Source organism: Durio zibethinus, chromosome 24 (assembly GCF_047325235.1).
Source record: "Durio zibethinus cultivar Kanyao isolate XHJ-2024 chromosome 24, ASM4732523v1, whole genome shotgun sequence".
NCBI classification, from domain to species: domain Eukaryota; kingdom Viridiplantae; phylum Streptophyta; class Magnoliopsida; order Malvales; family Malvaceae; genus Durio; species Durio zibethinus.
This window is the reverse complement of record NC_143185.1, coordinates 21111235-21129020: the sequence shown is the minus strand read 5'-3', so window position 1 is coordinate 21129020 and position 17786 is coordinate 21111235. Positions and strand designations below refer to the sequence as shown.

Below are 17786 nucleotides of genomic sequence, written 5' to 3'. Positions count from 1 at the left end.
AATAATATTCGCATGGTTGATATCTTGACAGTTTATGATATTTAGAAGGAGCATACAATGATGAGTGGAAAAAGATGGAATAATGTGAATCCTACAATTGAAAGTGGTGTGTTCGTGTGAATCTCTGGGGTTAACACCTCACAGAGTAGAGAAAAAGAGCAAGACAGATTGCATGGGCAAAGAATCGTGCTATGCACTTTCAGCATGAAATGCCATCACCCCAAAACCATGTTTCAGCACAAAAGGCAAACATGGCATACAGGAAAAGCAAAATAAAGCAAATATCATCAGTTCAGATTTTGTTAACTATCATTTTTCAGTAGTGTCATGATTTGAAGCTTGGTGAATATCTGCTTGATTTTATCTGTCTATGAATTTCAATTAATCTAATGTGGGATTCTTAGAATTCTTACCACCATTCCTGGATCGCTAACTGAAATTAACTATATAGTAATTTGGGGCATAAATCCATTATTCTCTTTTGGGTGGATGTGACAAGTATGGATATTTCTCCACTTGAAATTGTTAATCATATATTTTGGAACAGGGCAATTTTGATTAGTTTTGAAAAGTTTATGAGAGGCTGCTTTCAACCTATGAACGAGTGGTTTAACTTACTATGTTTTCTTCCGTTTTCCTTATGTTCAACCAAACAATCACAAGATAAAAGTATACTATTTTCCCTTCTCCTTTCCCTGCACGGTGTAAAAGTTATTCATGAACTTGATTCCGGATCTTGGAACATTGGCAAAATCATAACTGGATTGACTGCGGAGAGCAAATGTTACCCATTCTTATTTGCTACTAACCACTTGCAAAAAGGTAGTTAAATGCAGTCAGCTCTTCAGTTGAGGTAAGGAAAATACATGGCAGAATCAGCTTCCTGCAGGTAGCGAGGTAAGTAATTTGAAGCTTGGCGATGGAATCTGATAACAAGACCAACAAAAGTAGTAATTCAGACGTACCCTTATCTCGTTTCTAGCTGTTCCAACCAAGATGTCACCAACCTATCAAGTATCAATAGCGCAAATTGAATCCTTTTCGAAAATATAAATAACTTTAATTATAAACCAACAGATAGTTGCGATTCGCAAGGGGAAGAAATTCCGAAGGGAACAAAAATGAAATGGTGGAATACATGATATGACCCGTTAAATATCATGGAACTCCTTTCTGGCCTTACACCAGCCATGCAACTCAAGGCAGTCGGTGAGGACACAGGAAAGAAGCAGCAACCTCAGCAAATGACTGAAAATACTAATGATCGACTATGGAAGACCTCTAACTGAATGTACACCCCATTAATGTGGAGATCCATATCTAGCCTATGAGATATTGTATGTTTTGATATAAAAGTTTCACGATTTTATTTCACAAAATATACTTTACAGATCTAAATTTAAATTTTTACATATATATTATAATAAAATCTCATATTATCCTAACATGGAATTGAAGTGTCACAGATAAAATAATGAATTCGAAACAAAAATGATGGTATACTGTTTTAAACATGAAAATACAATGGAAAAGTGATCGATCAACGAAATCCCCTTGAACCCCTAGACTGATACAGCTCCAATCTACTTTTGGCCTCTTGTAAAAGTGTGTCTACTGTTTCATCATGGGTCACGTAGGATTGCTTGGATGCCCATTCAAGCACAGCAAGCACCTCAGCTTGGGCGAGTTCTTCGCTATCGGGTACATGGCAGGCAATGTAGCATAGGAGAACTAATCCTGAGAGTTGAACAATTTGTTCCCCAAAATACACTAGCTGAATCAAATGCTTTGCACCTCCTGCACTAATGATTGCCTTGGAGTGATCAAGGTGTAGATAGTTGTCCGTACAAGCAAACTTGGTAAGTGCAATCGCGGCCTCCTTGGAAACTTCAGCTTCCCTCTCATCAAGAAGTGTAACCAATGGGGAAATCATCCTTGTTTCCGTTGCTCTAAACGTCCTAGCCAAATTACCAATAGCCTTGATACAAGGAATCAGCAGTTCCGAATCAACCGTCTCAATAATCTTCAACAGCTGCTTGACGACAAGCTGACAAGCATGAGAATTCGGCTTAAACGCAGACCTTCTCAAATCAGTATCCTGCTCTGCCACAGCTGTAATCTCCATCACTGCCATAGCCGAATTAAACTGCACGTCATCAGTTCCTTGTTCTAACAACACCGCAAAACATAGCAATGCTCTGGACTCAGTAATACTCCGACAAATAGCCGAATTCCCCTTAGCAAGATGCCATAAAGCTCTAGCTGCCATTGCTTTCATATAAGCCTTGGTAGCAGGATCTTCCAATTCCCTTCCCTTATTAATATTCGCCTGCTGATGTTGATAATAAACTTGATGAATGCCCTGGCTACTACCCCTAACATGATTATTACTCGGTTTTTGTGGCAATTTCACCCCTCCTTTCATTGCCATAGTATTTGCAACCACATTATGCATCTGAAACGGACTTTCGTTCCCCATCAAATGCGGAATCTGACTCTGATGATCTTCATCAATAACATTTTTCATGTTATTCACATTCGAATTATTACTACTCGCCATAACCACCGCGTGGATCGACGTCGTTTTGTTACTAGTAATTGCATATTTGGTATGGTCTTGAATAGTTTCAAACGCCAAATGACTAACAAGTAATCGGATTATCTTATGCTGAGCGAACAAATCTTGACATTTTGGATAATTAGCTGCCAGCTCAGACACCGCCGATGCCGTCATCGCTTGAACTTTCATCGGCCCTTCTTTTAGAATTTTCGCAAACACCGTGCAAACGCCAGCGTGGATCATTTGCTCGACGCTTTCCGGGTCCCGGCCCAGAAGCCCAATTGCTTTGGCGGCGTTTTGTTGACCTTCCATTGTCCCTTCTTTGACTAATTTCAATAACGGTCCAACCCCTCCTTCTTCTATAATCAGTTTCCCGTACCGATCATTGTCTCTGGCTAGCGAAACAAGCGAAGCAGCTGCGTCGGACCGGTCGTCGAGTGAACCAGTGTAAAGAATCGCGATTTGTTCCCAAATTAGGCATAAAATTGGCTCGTTAACAGCAATAGGAGGAAGGCCTAAGTACTCATCGACGCGATCGTCAGCTGAAGCTGAGACGCGGAGAAGCCAGGAAACATTGCCGATTGAGTTCTCGATCTGAGAAGACATTTTACGGAACGCGGCAGCAGGGATGATTGTGAACACGCGCTTCATAAGGCCGTTGGCGTGGCATTTGAGGACCAAAGAAAGGGCTTTAACGAGAACTTGTTCGGTATCATCGATTATGCGACGCGTGGGACGTTCGTAAAGGTCGGAACTTGCACGCGCCGCTTGTCGAAGCAAGCCAACGAGTTTCTCTGTCTTGGACTTAAGCTCCCCGCACTCTTGCTTAAACGAACTAGCTTCATCCACCGCTTTCATTACTTGGTCCGCTAACTGAATCGGCTTCGCCAAGATTTGCTTCACCATATCCGCCATCATAACAACAAAAAAGATTTTTTTTTTTTAAATGTAAACTTGATCAGATAAAAAAAAAATTAATCAAATTGAAAAGAAAAGAGCTGATCTTTATTAGGTTTTGGTCTCTGGGGGTTTTCAGCAAAAGGCTTAATAAGCAGAGAAAATGGTGAGAGGAAGTGGGGTTGTTGAAGGTGTTTGATTAACAGAAGTTTTGCAGAGTCAATTCCTGCTTTAGAGAGGTAAAGGAGATTGATGAAAAGAGGGAAGAATCATCCATGGCTAACCAGGTTTACATGGTCAAACGCGTTTTCATCTGCTTCTTTCTAACATTTTCGGAGAAATTGCTTTTACTAATTTATTAAAAATAATTGTAGCTTTTCTTCACTGAAGTCTAAAGGTACCAGACAAAGTTTTTTTTTTTTTTTTTTGATTATATCATGACAAAGCCTTGACACAAGTAAAGAAAGGGAAAAAATTTGACTGGAAATCAGACTCTCCAAAACTTTTAGTCTAAGCCAAAGTTGAATTTACTATAATTAAGAAATGTTTCTTTCATTTTTACTGTTTTTAAATTTCAATTTCATCGTCATCTTCGATATATAAAAGAACTTGCTTTAGTAGCCGTAGAGGTGACAGGTATAACAACCCCAAAGATGTAGTAGGATCAGGCTCACACGCAAAATAGGCGTAATTAGATTTCGGCATTTCGCCTTTGGGAAAACTAACAAATCTACCTCAAACTTTGGTTTGAGTTAAAGTATACATTTTGTTCTTACATGTTGCCAAATCAGCAATTACTTCGATAGAACATAGCTGTAAGATGCATGGTTCAAAATCAAAGGGAAAGAAAGGATAAAAATGTGCGTTAAATTGGGGTTTGTTTTCAGCCAATCCATTATATTTTTGGAAGTTTTTGTGTGTTTTGATGGATGTCTCACTTCTCCTATACAATCTTTTAAACATTTCCTTTTATAAAGAAACCTAATCTTACGCATTTCAAGACAGTAAAGTCTTGTGAATGTTCAAACTCAATCCAATCTTATGAAACTAATTCTCCAACAAAATAGATTTTTTCAGATAGATATATTAATTTAAAGCTGAATTCATGTTTGTGAGAAGGATGTGAAGATCCAACAAATAAATGTTCAGATCATGAGAATGAGAGTGAAGAGTTGAGACCAACAAATTGTTTTCTTAGTCGCATCTAATCAAAGTGGTCCGCATGTTTTCTGCTGCATGCTTCCATCTATTTCATTTACGACGTGGTTGATGAGAACATGGTTAGTGGCTCAAAACTGTTCAATAGAAGAGAAGGGCTCCATTCCTTTTTATAGGTGGCATTAATTCGATATCCAATCCAAGCTGTTGAGGAAACTTGACACACAATTGGGCTTCTTTTTGAAACCAACACAAAAGATATCGACGGTAAAGTTTACAGCTTGCTGGAGTTTCTTAAAGAAGCTGCTTAAGTATATACGCATTTGTTAGCTTTACACCTCCTTCAAATGAAACTTCAATCTATTCAAGGTCAGGCCCATACGTTCTTATCATGGGAAGCCATTGGCGCTATCAAAGAGATTGATTGTTTTCAAAATCTCGATGCATATAAATTAAAGCCCTTGAAGAACATTGATAAGATTTGTAAATACCATGTAAATGTTATAATATCTTCAAGGCACGTTATAATGATTTTGATATTTTTTGTTTCGTCGACAAGTTTTCTTCTTCTTCTTCTCTCTTCTTTCTCTCTTAACCATCGAAGCGAATTGACGTTTTGCTTATCTCAATTATAATACCTTACCGATGCTGCTCCATGCCGGGCACAATCAGCCCCTTTCATTTTCAATCAGCCCCCTCCCCTGTAACTATCACAGATTCCTGATATCAAGGTACGATAAAGCCGTACCTATTTTTACAAGATATATTGTTATTTATGACAAACCAGAGTTTTAACTACATCAAGCAGGATATCCAAACAAGCAATTCCGTGAGGACCCCATTCTCCTAATCGATGAAAGAGCCTTTTCCTGATAGAAAACAATGTGCTTATCCAGAGTGCAAACGATCAACGATGGTTCGTAGTGGTAGCCTATGAGCTAGAGATCTGAATCTGATTTGTTTAGGCATAAATCAACCACTCTATAATCCATGCCCTGAAAGATTATGTCTTCAATATGTACAATACTTTATAATCATATACTACGTACTTTTGTTTCTTGTAGAGTAGTTCTTGAAGAAATTCAGATGGATATACCCTTTAAAGGGGAAAAAAAAAAACAAAGAGCGAAAGAGACGTAAAGGAAGTGAAGAAAAGTGATCATATCACTAACTCTCCTTGGCTTTACAAAAAGGCAAAGTTACAAATTACTCGAGAAAAGCCCTGCAAAAATGCACTAATACTTCCAAGCCTCATAATTTGATTTTTCACGTTTCAAATTAATCAGTTTGGAGTTTTTTTTTTTCACCTAGAGTCTCCTTGAGCTGAAAGGGTATCGCTTAAACATTTTTGCATCTGTCATTAGTTTCAAAAGCTGGCATGGATACAAAGAGAATAAAGGAATGAACAGCTAGATTTTAGCTGACATTTTTGGGGTTTTTGACTTCTTTTTGTTGCATTAATAATGGATTGTAGATAAGATAAAGGATGCACCTTTGGTTTTGGTTATCTGCATATTATTTATCAGTCACCAGAGTCCACAAGAGAATCAATACCTGAAAAAAATGTTATTACAAAAATCCAACATCCTTTTATTATGACAAATCAAAATGCATAAGATTATTAACTATCTGCCACACTTGATTCATAATTTCTCCAACATTTTCCTTCCTTCACTTTTTTTTTTTTTTTTTTTGCCTTCTATGAAATAACGCAAGAGGAGAGTTGTTGGAGGTGAGTGATGGCAGACTAGATGAGTTTATTGCATATATTTGTGTGAAAATGTACATTTTTTGGCAGCTTGTTAAGCGTATATCTTCCTGGAAGCAACCGCAGATATGGAATTTGAAATACTTGCTGGAAACGTCACAATCCGAACAGGAACTTTCAAAAGAATTGTTGATAGTTTTGCAACCCAAAAAAAAAATATGAGTGGTGAGTGTAGACTCGTGAGCAGTAATCGGAGCCTTTTCATTTTCCAGTTGGACCACAAAAAAAAAGGGTACTAAATTAACTTCATTAACTCTCCAAAATTAAACCAATGTCTTACAGATTGGGAGGTTTCTCTTCTTATTTTGTCCGAAACTGTGGTTGGAAACTTTGTGGTATGAATGAAATGTCCAGCCATCTGCCATCTCCAACCATTGAAAAATTCCACATTATAGCTTTACACTCAAATTTAAATATTAATTCAAACTTTTAAAAAATAATACTAGTATGAATTAAGCTGCATATAATCACTCGTAGGCCAAGGTTCTTTCATTAAGTCCAATAAAGTATAAAGAATCACATTCACCCGTTGCCATATATCAAAGTGTTTGTCCTTTAAAGTGTTACCTTTGTATTTTTCTTTCACACTACCTGATCTTCACACACCGGCAAACTTGTTACTATTTTAAGTAACTGAAGTAAACCAATTATGCACATATGCCACAGTGCAAATGTGTGGATCATAAGAAATTGTCCTATATCTATGTTCCATGCATTCGCTTACAATGAAAATTTTAAATTATCTAGTGTACTCCATAATTATTTAAGGGAAAAGAAAGAGTACATTTTTCCCCAGCCAATTCGGACATTTGCAGACATGGAATCATGGATAAATAAAGGGAAAGATCACCTCAGGGCTCAGAAAGATAGGTTATCTTGTTTTCTGATCATGCGTAGGCAAGATTCATATTGTTCGAGGGTGGGGGTCCATTCTCCAAGCTTTTATGCTATCAGCCAAACCTACAAACTCCAATCAAAGCCTACAACTTCGATCCGTTTTTTGGAGTTTTCCAGGTAATATGTACATGTCCTTCCTGGAAGTTTTAAAATCATGATGATAGAGCTTGACAGTGACAAACGAAAGAGACTTCCACTTAGTTGAATCTGAACCACTTTAGGTCTTTTAGTTGCTGGATTCTTTACCCTGAGTTGGATCAGCTTCGAAGCTAATTGGAATCTGTAGAGTAAAACTACATGAAACAAAGATGAAAAGAAATTACTGTAACAGATATTAGAAATACAAGCATGTGTAAAATGAGGAAAGATGTGTAAACAAAGATGCCGCATTCATATCCTTCCATATTGTGGCTTGCATTCATATTCAATAAAGAAATCAACACCCAACCCAAAATCAAAACCCATACTTAATTAAACTCTCTTTTATCTCAAGAATCATAATCCCATCACACATCTTTCAATCGGTGGCCGACAATTCCACCTTGTTTTCTTCTTAATTTGATCGATGTTAACGGGTCATCATGATTTTGTACAATAACCCTGCCTTTTCGACAGCTTGAAAAGATTTATCCTTCTGGACTCCTATATTTCATTATTTTGGTTTTGATTTTTTTTTCTTCGTAAGGTTTAGGGTTGTGTTGAAAAGATCTTTCTTTTTCATGTATATATATTGGCCTATTTTCCATGATATGGACATTGATAAATAATATTCCATTTGCACATGAAAAAAAATCTCAATTTGTGGAGTCTTTTAAGTTTCAAGCTTCAAAAAGAAAAATCAAATTTCGAAGCCTCCCTACTTTAACTAGAAAAAAGATAAAGATTAAAAAAAAGGGATACGGAGAATGAGGCAACTACTATTCGATCACTTGCATGTATGGATATGGTATGATTTAATGCATGCTCCAATAATAAACGCAATTAGGAGTGATAATGATTTAGATTAAATTGAATTTAGTTCGATTTTTAAAAATATTACATAATATTATGAAATTTTAAAATTTAATCCGAATTCGAATTGAACCTTCATTTAATCTGAACCGAATTGAATCAAATTTTATCTATTTAGTTCAGTTCAATTTGATTTACAGGTTTTTAATTTTTATATATTATTTTAATATATTTAAGTAGATTTTGATAAAATTTATTATTTTTATTTTATAAAAATTTAAAATATATATAAAAAATAATAATAATAATTCGGTTCAATTTAATTTTTTTAAATTTTTATCTTTCGATCCAAAATCTGATCTAAACCTAATATATATATTTTTAATATTAAAATTTAATCTGAACTGAATAAAAAAAATCATTTCAAATCAAATTAAACGCTATAATTTTAAATTAATTTTCGAATTTTTCAATTTTTTTTCCACGCCTAACGCAGTAACCAAGTCTCAAACCAAAGCAATCACCGGGCTTTTCCAAAGTGCATGTTAACATTGTTGGGCCGTGCATGGACGTGGGTCATGGTTCTTCAATTACTGAAGGTCGATCGATTCTGCTTAATTACTAAGGCTAGCTTCCCTTCCAATATGATTTTCCATTGATTCCTGGCTTGGTGTCCGTTACTGTCTGTCTCATGTGTCTAACGCCGTTAACAAGAGAGCCCAAATCACCCATAATTAATCAATCATAATTTTAAACATGATTTCAATATGATTTTCCAAACCTAAGGTTCAACCATGGTGTTATGTTCTTATTGTTGATTTCTTCCCCTTCTTTTCATATTATAGAACACTAAATAACAGTATTTCAAGCTATATAGATTGAACAAGGCTTATCATGGCTCCATTTATGCCCACGTCTAAGCTAAACAGCTGATCAATAGGATTTCCATTAACAAACCATAGATGCATTTAAGAATGAGTTATTGAAGCATACTTTATATGGATATGGATTCCAAGCGAGGTCCACTTCACAATGAAGAAGAAAAGGCCCCAATTGCTTCCTAAATAGATTATGATATTCAAACCAAGACAAGAAGAATCTGTGTAATTTAGAACTAATTTTCGGTGAGTATATGAGGAATATGTGCTTATTCTTTGAAACAGTTGCCGTTGATTGTATTTATTTTTTATATTTATTTGGCCAAATGAAAAGCCATCGTTTAACTTCCATCATAAATTAAGAAAAAAAAAAAAACCTTGTGTTTAAGGTATCTTTGATGAATCAAAATCTAACAATTCTTTTTATAATAATGGTTTGTGACCACCTCTATTTGGGAATAAATTACTAATTGATTTCAAGAATATATTTTCTTTTTAATTAGAGGGTTTGTTACTTTGTTATTTTCATCTTTATACTAATAATTTATTATGTGGCGTCAATTTATGAATTGTCAGAGGCAATTAAGCCAATAATGTTTGAGTAAATAAAATAATGTTTACTTGATTGGTGCCAGCGTTGAAGATGAACATTATCTTGAGAATAAAACCTGTGGAAGCTTTTGATGAATTGTCACTGTCATCAATTGGTAGGAAAAATAATCCAAGCTGAATGTAGCATTGATATCACAAAACAATCAAGACTCGGTTCAGGGCCGTTACCCAACTCATTATATTTGCACTTCTCATGGAAGGTGACCTCCACCTAGCATGGAATTAGAGAGATAGACGTAAACCAAAATTTAGGCATCCATGCTTCCTCCATTGTCATAATAACTAGTAATAGTAATTGAATTTATATTTGATTATAAATTTTATATATTGTTAGTGTATAAATTTTATATGTTATCAAGAATCAAATAATTTTTTAAAATAAATATACAAAAATTAATATTTTTAAAAAAAATTATTTATTAATGAAATATTATCATTTAATTTATCTCATTAATAAAATAATATTATCAAATTTACTGATAGTGTATAAAATATATTCTATCAATATATCAAATATAAACTTATAGTAGTTTGTATTGTAGAATGAATGGGCTTATTTAATGATTATATATAAATAATTTTTTGTAAAAAAAAAAACCTTAATTTAAGAATAAAAGAATTAATAGTAATTTTTGAGATTTAATTTTAAACTTATTAAATATTATCGTATAAATCAATTTAATTAAAAAAATATGAATTATGTTCTTTAAAGTGACGAATATGTGTATTTATCATATGAGCTTGTTTGGTTTTATTTTTTTTACAATAGAAGTCATTAGATTTTTACCCAAATGTCAATTCATCTTTATCGCTTGAATCAAGTTTTCGAGACGCCACCTTTGTGCTTCAATAAAATTAGAAGTGTAGCTGATATATTAGAAAAACAAAACAAAAAAAAAAATTACTCGAAAAAATTTTAAAAATCCAAGATTATTGGCTTGACGTGATAGATGTTCTGGTTCTTCTTATTCTATTTTTCCTCTCTAAAGTATGTGTATGTTGAAGAATATTCAAGTGATCATAAGTAAAAGGTTTTAAACTTTTTTAATACATAATTTCAGACTTTAGTATTAGTAAGTCTTTCTAAATGAATCAGGACAGAAACTCAGTTAAAAAGACAAGAAACGTTTCAATTTATCAAAAACGCTTTGTACCATCAATTTGATTTGGGGTCTAACTGCAAAAGAATTTTATATGTTAAATTGGTGATGTTATTTTATTAATAAGATGAATCAAAATGATATTATTTTATTAACAAATAATTTTTTTATATGTCTATTTTAAAAATTAAAAATTAATATTTATTTATTAACATGATATTTGATTTATTTATATGATAAAAAATATATATTATCCGAATATAAACTCTTTAATAAAATATATTCACTTTTAAAGAAGAAACCTTGAAAATGATAAAAGGTGCTGCCTAAATTGACTTTTGAAATCCAACAAATAAGTGTTTGACATTACATTTGATAGATTATCAATATATTAAATATACATTCTTCAATAAAACACTTTCTCCTGTTTTGAAGATCACTTTTGAAGAAGAAACCTCCACAACGGTGAAAAGTGCACCCTAAACTGACTTTTGAAACCAAACAAATGGGTGTTTGACGTCACATTTGGTGCAAAAAGCATTGTTAGACACCCCAACACCAATATCAAATCCTCTCCTGATTGGTTGAAGAGGCAACTGTACTAGAAAGTTAGGATTAATTTTTCCATCAAACAGCTTACATTTGCCATCTTAATTATACGAAAACAATTTAAGGCAGTTTTTTTTTTTTTTTTTTTTTACCTTATGATTATCATAAATGAAATCTTGATCATTAAAATTAGAAATTAAAAAAATATCAATAATTTTATTCATTTTGGTTAATAATGTTGGAGTGTTCCATAGAATTCCTATCAAAAGTACAAAACAACAGCTTTTACTTAATTTAGTTGCAAAGAATTTTGTCGATTTAGAGTCATTTAAATGTTCACGGAAATGTGATTTAATTCAACCTTTCAACCCAATTGAAGAAACATTGGAATTAGTGGAAGAAGTTACAGAGGAATTCTTTGGGATCACAAATTCATTTTAATGTCATCCATATATAAATCATAGATGAACGAGATAAGGTCCTACTTCAATCAATGGTCATTTCAAGCAACTGTTTGAATATAGACACCAACCTACCATTCCCCAAATTTCTACAATCTTTCAACACTCAAATTACAAAAAAAAAAAAAATCTGGAATTAGTGCTCTGCAAGTAACAATGGACACAATAAAGGCCAAAAAAAATCAAATTATTGGAGAAATTTCTTTTTCTAGTGTTTGATTGGGGAAAAAGAAATTAATTTGTTGACTCTTCTCTTAATATAGCATACATATAAAAGTTTCTGCGCGACATGTATTGCAACATAAAAATTAAGATTAGATTTTGATTTTATTATTTTTTAATATGATGTGATTGAATTAATTCGTAATATTAATTAAATTTAAATATAAATTTTAGTAAAATTTATTTAATATAAAATTTTCATAAAATTTATTTAATTGCAATAATAATATATTTTTTATCGATTATAATTATAATAAATTTTATTATTGTTTTTAATTTTATTGAGATTAATTTTATTGTTTATTAAAATGAAGTCTAAATTAAAAATTGATTTTAACGAACCTCGAATTCCGATTCCTTGTCCAAAATAACTCCTAAAATTAGATTGAATCAAAATGTTCTAGAACACAACGTAATCAGATTAGAAGCCAGGCAGGGGCAAAAAGTTTCTTCCAATCCGACACGCAAATTCAATGCTCTGTAAGAAAATGGTAGCGGTTGCTTCCAAGCAGATGCCTGACGGTCCACTTGTCCTTACCATTTCCACATAAATTGAAAATGACTTTTGCCCACTATTGACTCTTGCATGCACTCAATAAGAATTATTACATCGTTTGAATAGAAAATGTCTATCACATCGAAGCAGTTGTTTTGAAATTGAACTCTTACAATGTGCATATAATTTTTACAGACAACCATCGTGTTGTCCCCTAAAAAAATTAATAATGCATTCTAAGATAGAGATAATTATTCAATTTCAATTAATAATGCAAAAGGATGAATTTTTTCTTATCAATTAAGGTTCAATATTTGTAAAAAAATATTTCGAAAATTAAATTTTAATTGCATTAACACATATAAAAAATGTGTATCTTTAAAATTAAATTCAAATAAATTTGAGATTCCTTTAATCCCATTACTAAAAAATTTATTATTATTATTATTATATTTTGTCATGAATTTTTATTCAATTCTCAATAGATTTTTCTTTTTTCATTTTTCAACTCAAAATAAAAACTTCACCACACAATTCCATAGCGACTGTACGTATAAGCTAACAAAAGCTTTGTTTTTCTTTTCGTAATTATGATTTTAATAGCTGTAACAGTACAACGAAAGTCTTTTGTGCATCAGCCAAACTGGTAGGCGAAAAAAAGAGCGGAACTCTTACGTGGCACAATAACGGCTCTGATTTCTGCCGCAAAACCCTCCGGCCCTTTTTTTCTCTAGTTTGTAAATTAGTTTTTGTTTTTTCTGAGATATACTTAATGAGTTCAACTTCCAACTCGGTAGCTTGATTGAGAGAGAGTCAACTCGTTTACCAGCATTGATCGGTCTCCCAATTCCGCCCCCTATATCCCGCAAAACTAGAAGCCGAAGTCAACGGCCGTTGGCGTCTCCAAGTAAGCTTACTATCATATACGGCTCGTTTCTCGGGATCCGATAATGTACTGTAAGCCGCGTGGATCTTCATGAACTCGTCGGCCGATGAATCTTTCCGATCAATTGCTGCAGCGTCAGGATGAAAAACCCTTGCCAATCGGCGGTACGCCGCCTTGATTTCCTGGCTCGAAGCACCGACGGAAATCCCTAGCACCTCATAGAGCGACGTGCACGCTGCCATTGCTGGACGGCTTAGATAACCGCTCGTCGAACCTTTCTCTTGTTTCGAAGTGTAAGTATCGGTGGTGGTGGTGGCAGCCAGAGGTGGTCGGAACCTGGCACGGGAAGGTGATGAAGGAGAAATTTCAAAACCGGAGAAAGAGGTCGGAATAGGAAGAGAAGAGAGCATGGTCTGATTCAGTTATGGAGTTTCGAGAAACAAATGGAGGCCTAGGGCATAATATATAGGGAGAAAAAAATTTTAGGGTTTTATTTTTTGTCTTTTAACTTTTTATTTTTTTATTTTTGGTAAGTGTCTTTTAACTTTGTTTAATTGAGTAATAGCGAATTAATGCAGTGCCTGTCCAATTTGTGTTGGTCGAGTTTTGGTTCTGAGTCAGCGAGTGGACTCAGAAATATTGGGGTTTTTTTTTTTTTTTTTTATTTAACTTAAAAAAAATTAATTCTTATTCGTCATGTTGTCTCAGTCAGATATATTGACCTTTCTAATGAAGAGTAAGATTGCGATGTTCTCTCTAATTTCATAAACAAAAATAATTCAATTGTATGGATAAAACTTGCATGGATTAACTTTGAATTTTAAGGTGGAAGGAATTGTTGCCTTTGTTTATAATTTAATCAAAATAATTAAATTATGTGGATCCCATTAGGAATATTTCCTTTTATCACCATTTGGTGATGATTTTAGGCTAATCAACCACAAAAGCTGCATGTGCCAAAAGGTGGCTTTGTTTCTCGTTTTAAAAGATATGTCAACCCTAGCTATTTCCTCATGTCTACTCTAATTTCAGAAAAAATTTAACAAGATTTTAGTTTAATGACAAAAAAAATCTTAAAATTATGAAATTTTATATTCAAGTCTCGGGGTTTGTTTAATTGTATTTTAATTTATAAGTTGATTATTTTATGATTGTAATTTTATTATGATATAATTATTGATTATTCAAATGATTATATTAATATAATACTTAATTATAATTTTAATTTTAAAAAATAATATATTTATATATATAACTCAAAATATTAGCTAGATAGCTCATAATTACTAGAAACCTTCTAACTAATTATATATCTATAATTCTATATAGTTGTGATTAATTTTTTTTATTATAAAATCATGGGTATTTCCAACTTTTGCTTGAATCTTATTTCCTTTTTGGATGATATTAAAGATGTACATTCTTACTTCGATATAATTTATTCAAAATTTAATTTTTAAAATATTTCTGAAAGTATCGAATCCTAGTTGATAAAAAAGAAACTTCTAATTACCATTTGTGAGTATAGTTGAGATGGAACTGATGATAAAGAAAGTGAATCCAATTAATAATGTTGCAAAATGGATAGCTTAGGGGTCACCATAACCATATAGGTTGAACCACAGTGGTTCAGCTTCAATGAATGCCAACCTATCAATCTTAATTTGTTTGTTCACGTACAATTGCTTGCAACCATATATTTGGAAGATATATGGCTTGCCTACCATTTCATCACTTAATAATTTCAGGCCCAATTCTTAAATAGAGCAGCTATTTTTTTTTAAAATTTTTCATAAATAGATAGCTTGAAACAAATTTTATTTATCCTTAATTCAAATAATAAATAATTAAAAAAATACAAGAGCCTGTAGACACCCTAATTTATCTGATGCTCTACTTAATTTGATTTTTATTAATTTAAAAAATAATAAATGAAAAAACAAAAAAAAAAACGATGGTTGAATTGGTGTAAAACTAAGTCGAAGAGTTTGAGAAGGATTGGAAGAAGTTAGGTGGGATTAAAGTTCAAAGGAAATTAGACTTCTTTTTTGATTTAGGGTTCTTGGATCAGAACCCTATAAATAGATATACACAGAAGTAGAAAGGACATACAATAACAAAGAAAGCAAGAAACAGAAACACAGCAAGCAGTCAAAAACATTTTTAAGTTTTTTAGGTAAAAAAATTTTTTTTTTTAGAAATTTTTTGAAAAATTTTCAGATTTCGACAAAATTTTTCGACGCCAGTTGAATTTTTTGGCAAGTTTTTTTGCTTTGATTGAATTTTTTTGCAAGCATCCTAGAATCCAATTGAAAATTCTGGCTAGCTTGAATTTTTTGATGAACATCTGGCGAACCTACCTAGATTTCGACTATTTTTTTAAAAATTCGATGAAGATTCAACCGAAGTTCCTCGGTTTCTAGAGAGAAAGGAAGAGAAAAGAAAAGGGAAGAGAGAGAATGAGAGCGAAAATTTGAGGGAAAAAAGCTGAAACTTGGCCTTTTATACCATTGTAAAACGATGCCGTTTTGGCATTAAGATATCCACTAGGATTCGTGCGTTTCTATTAAGGTGATCTGACTCATAGCGCAACCTATTTTTGATTCGCGTTTGACTCGTCTACCAACCGATCCTTTGAGTCGAGCCAAGCCGCCAAGTCGTGTCCCCGAGTCGTTGTTTGAGCTAGAGTCGAGTGGCGTCGAATTCCCAGCCAAGCCGTTTTTTAGTTTTATTTATTTATTTTATTTAGTATTTTATTTATGTTTTTTTCTTAGTATTTTTTTTTCATGATTAATTTATAAAAAATAAAAAATAATAATAAAATAAAATTTTTTAGAATAAATATTAATTATCCAATGATGAATTTATAGAAATTTCAAATGATAAATTTTTATAAAATTTCTAGGTGAGAAATTTTGTTTAAATTTATCCTAAATGGTGAAATAATTTAGATAAAGTTTCAATAACAATAATTAATATTTATTTTTAAAAAAAGAGAAATAAAAATTTTGGTTGAAAATATTTGATAATTATCCAATGATGAGATTCTTAAAAATTTCAAATGGTAAATTTTTAAGAAATCTCTAAGTGAAAAATTTTATCTAAATTTATCCCAAATGATGAAATAATTTAGATGAAGTTTCAATAAAAATAATTGTCATATTATTTTCTTTCCAACAAAAAAAAGAGAAATAAAAAGAATTTTTAAATAGGACCAAATTGTGAAAACTTTAGAAATTCTAAAAATATGTTTTTAAATTGACCCAAATGGTGAAAAATTTAGAAATCCAATAAAAAATAAAGAGAATTTCTAAATAGGCCTAAATGGTGAAAATTTAGAAATTCAAAAGAAAAGATATTTCTAATTTAGCCCAAATTGTGAAATAAGTAGATATATTTTCAATAAAAAAATAAAAATAATAATAAATAAACATTTTTTCGATGACGGAGCCTCTTCAAGATATCAAATGAATTCTTGAATACTCTTGAAATGAAAAAATATTTTTTTAAGAATTTTACCAGATTGATGGAAAATCTTAAAAAATATTTTCAATATTTAATATAAAAACTTAAAACCATTAGAACCAAGACCTTATAATGAATTTAAAATAATATGGTACCATCATGTGGATGGGCATGTGGGGGTGCTATAACTTTTTTCATATGTAATCGAACTTTCAAACCCTGTTCTAGTTTGTAGATCCAAACTTATTCTTTTAGGGATCCTTAGTTAAGCTTAGGATCTCCTTAAAAGGATAAATTCCTTAGGTGACCAATCACACATGGGTACAAAAAGATTGGTGATGACTCCATCCATTTTGCTAAGTCTAACTATAGATTTATGGATCTATATATTATGACAGTTTAGTGACTCCACTGAGAACAACCATATAGAGTCAAGCCATAATTTTTAAGTTTATCATATCCTTTGGTCTAATGGTTTTAAATTATAATGATTTGTATTATCTGTTTACTAATGTTTTTGTCTTTTATTGTCTTTTATTTTTGGGGCATGAAACTTATATGTTCATTCACACACACTATCACATGCATTTGTATTACATGAGCTCTATACTCAGGCTCCATCCCTCTTAGGAAGGAATAAAGTACTAACTCTTTCGTGAGATAATAATCTCCGTAATGGCTAGCAAAATATTTTCACTTAAATTAAATCATTTTCATTGGTAGCCTGTAATGTGTAAGGATTAAACTACCTTACTAGTTTGTGATAAACAATGATGCAAGGAATAATTTGAAAACATTTAGTGGTCAAAGTCCCTAACCCTGCATGTAATCAACATTTAAGAGGACTAGCTTTATGATAGAGCTCTTCCTACCCAGTGATAGATGC

The 17786-nt window shown here is 32.3% G+C and overlaps 1 protein-coding gene and 1 pseudogene across 1 annotated transcript; both read right to left on the bottom strand.

Annotated features, from left to right (window-relative positions):
• Nucleotides 1-1395: 1395 nt before the first annotated feature.
• Nucleotides 1396-3824, bottom strand: LOC111317243 (uncharacterized). Its single transcript, XM_022919685.2, has one exon. The coding sequence runs from the start codon at nt 3476-3478 to the stop codon at nt 1541-1543; it is 1938 nt and encodes a 645-aa protein (XP_022775420.2). The 5' UTR covers nt 3479-3824; the 3' UTR covers nt 1396-1540.
• A 9279-nt stretch (nt 3825-13103) lies between these two features.
• LOC111317242 (chaperone protein dnaJ 11, chloroplastic pseudogene) lies at nt 13104-13932 on the bottom strand (annotated as a pseudogene).
• Nucleotides 13933-17786: the final 3854 nt, after the last annotated feature.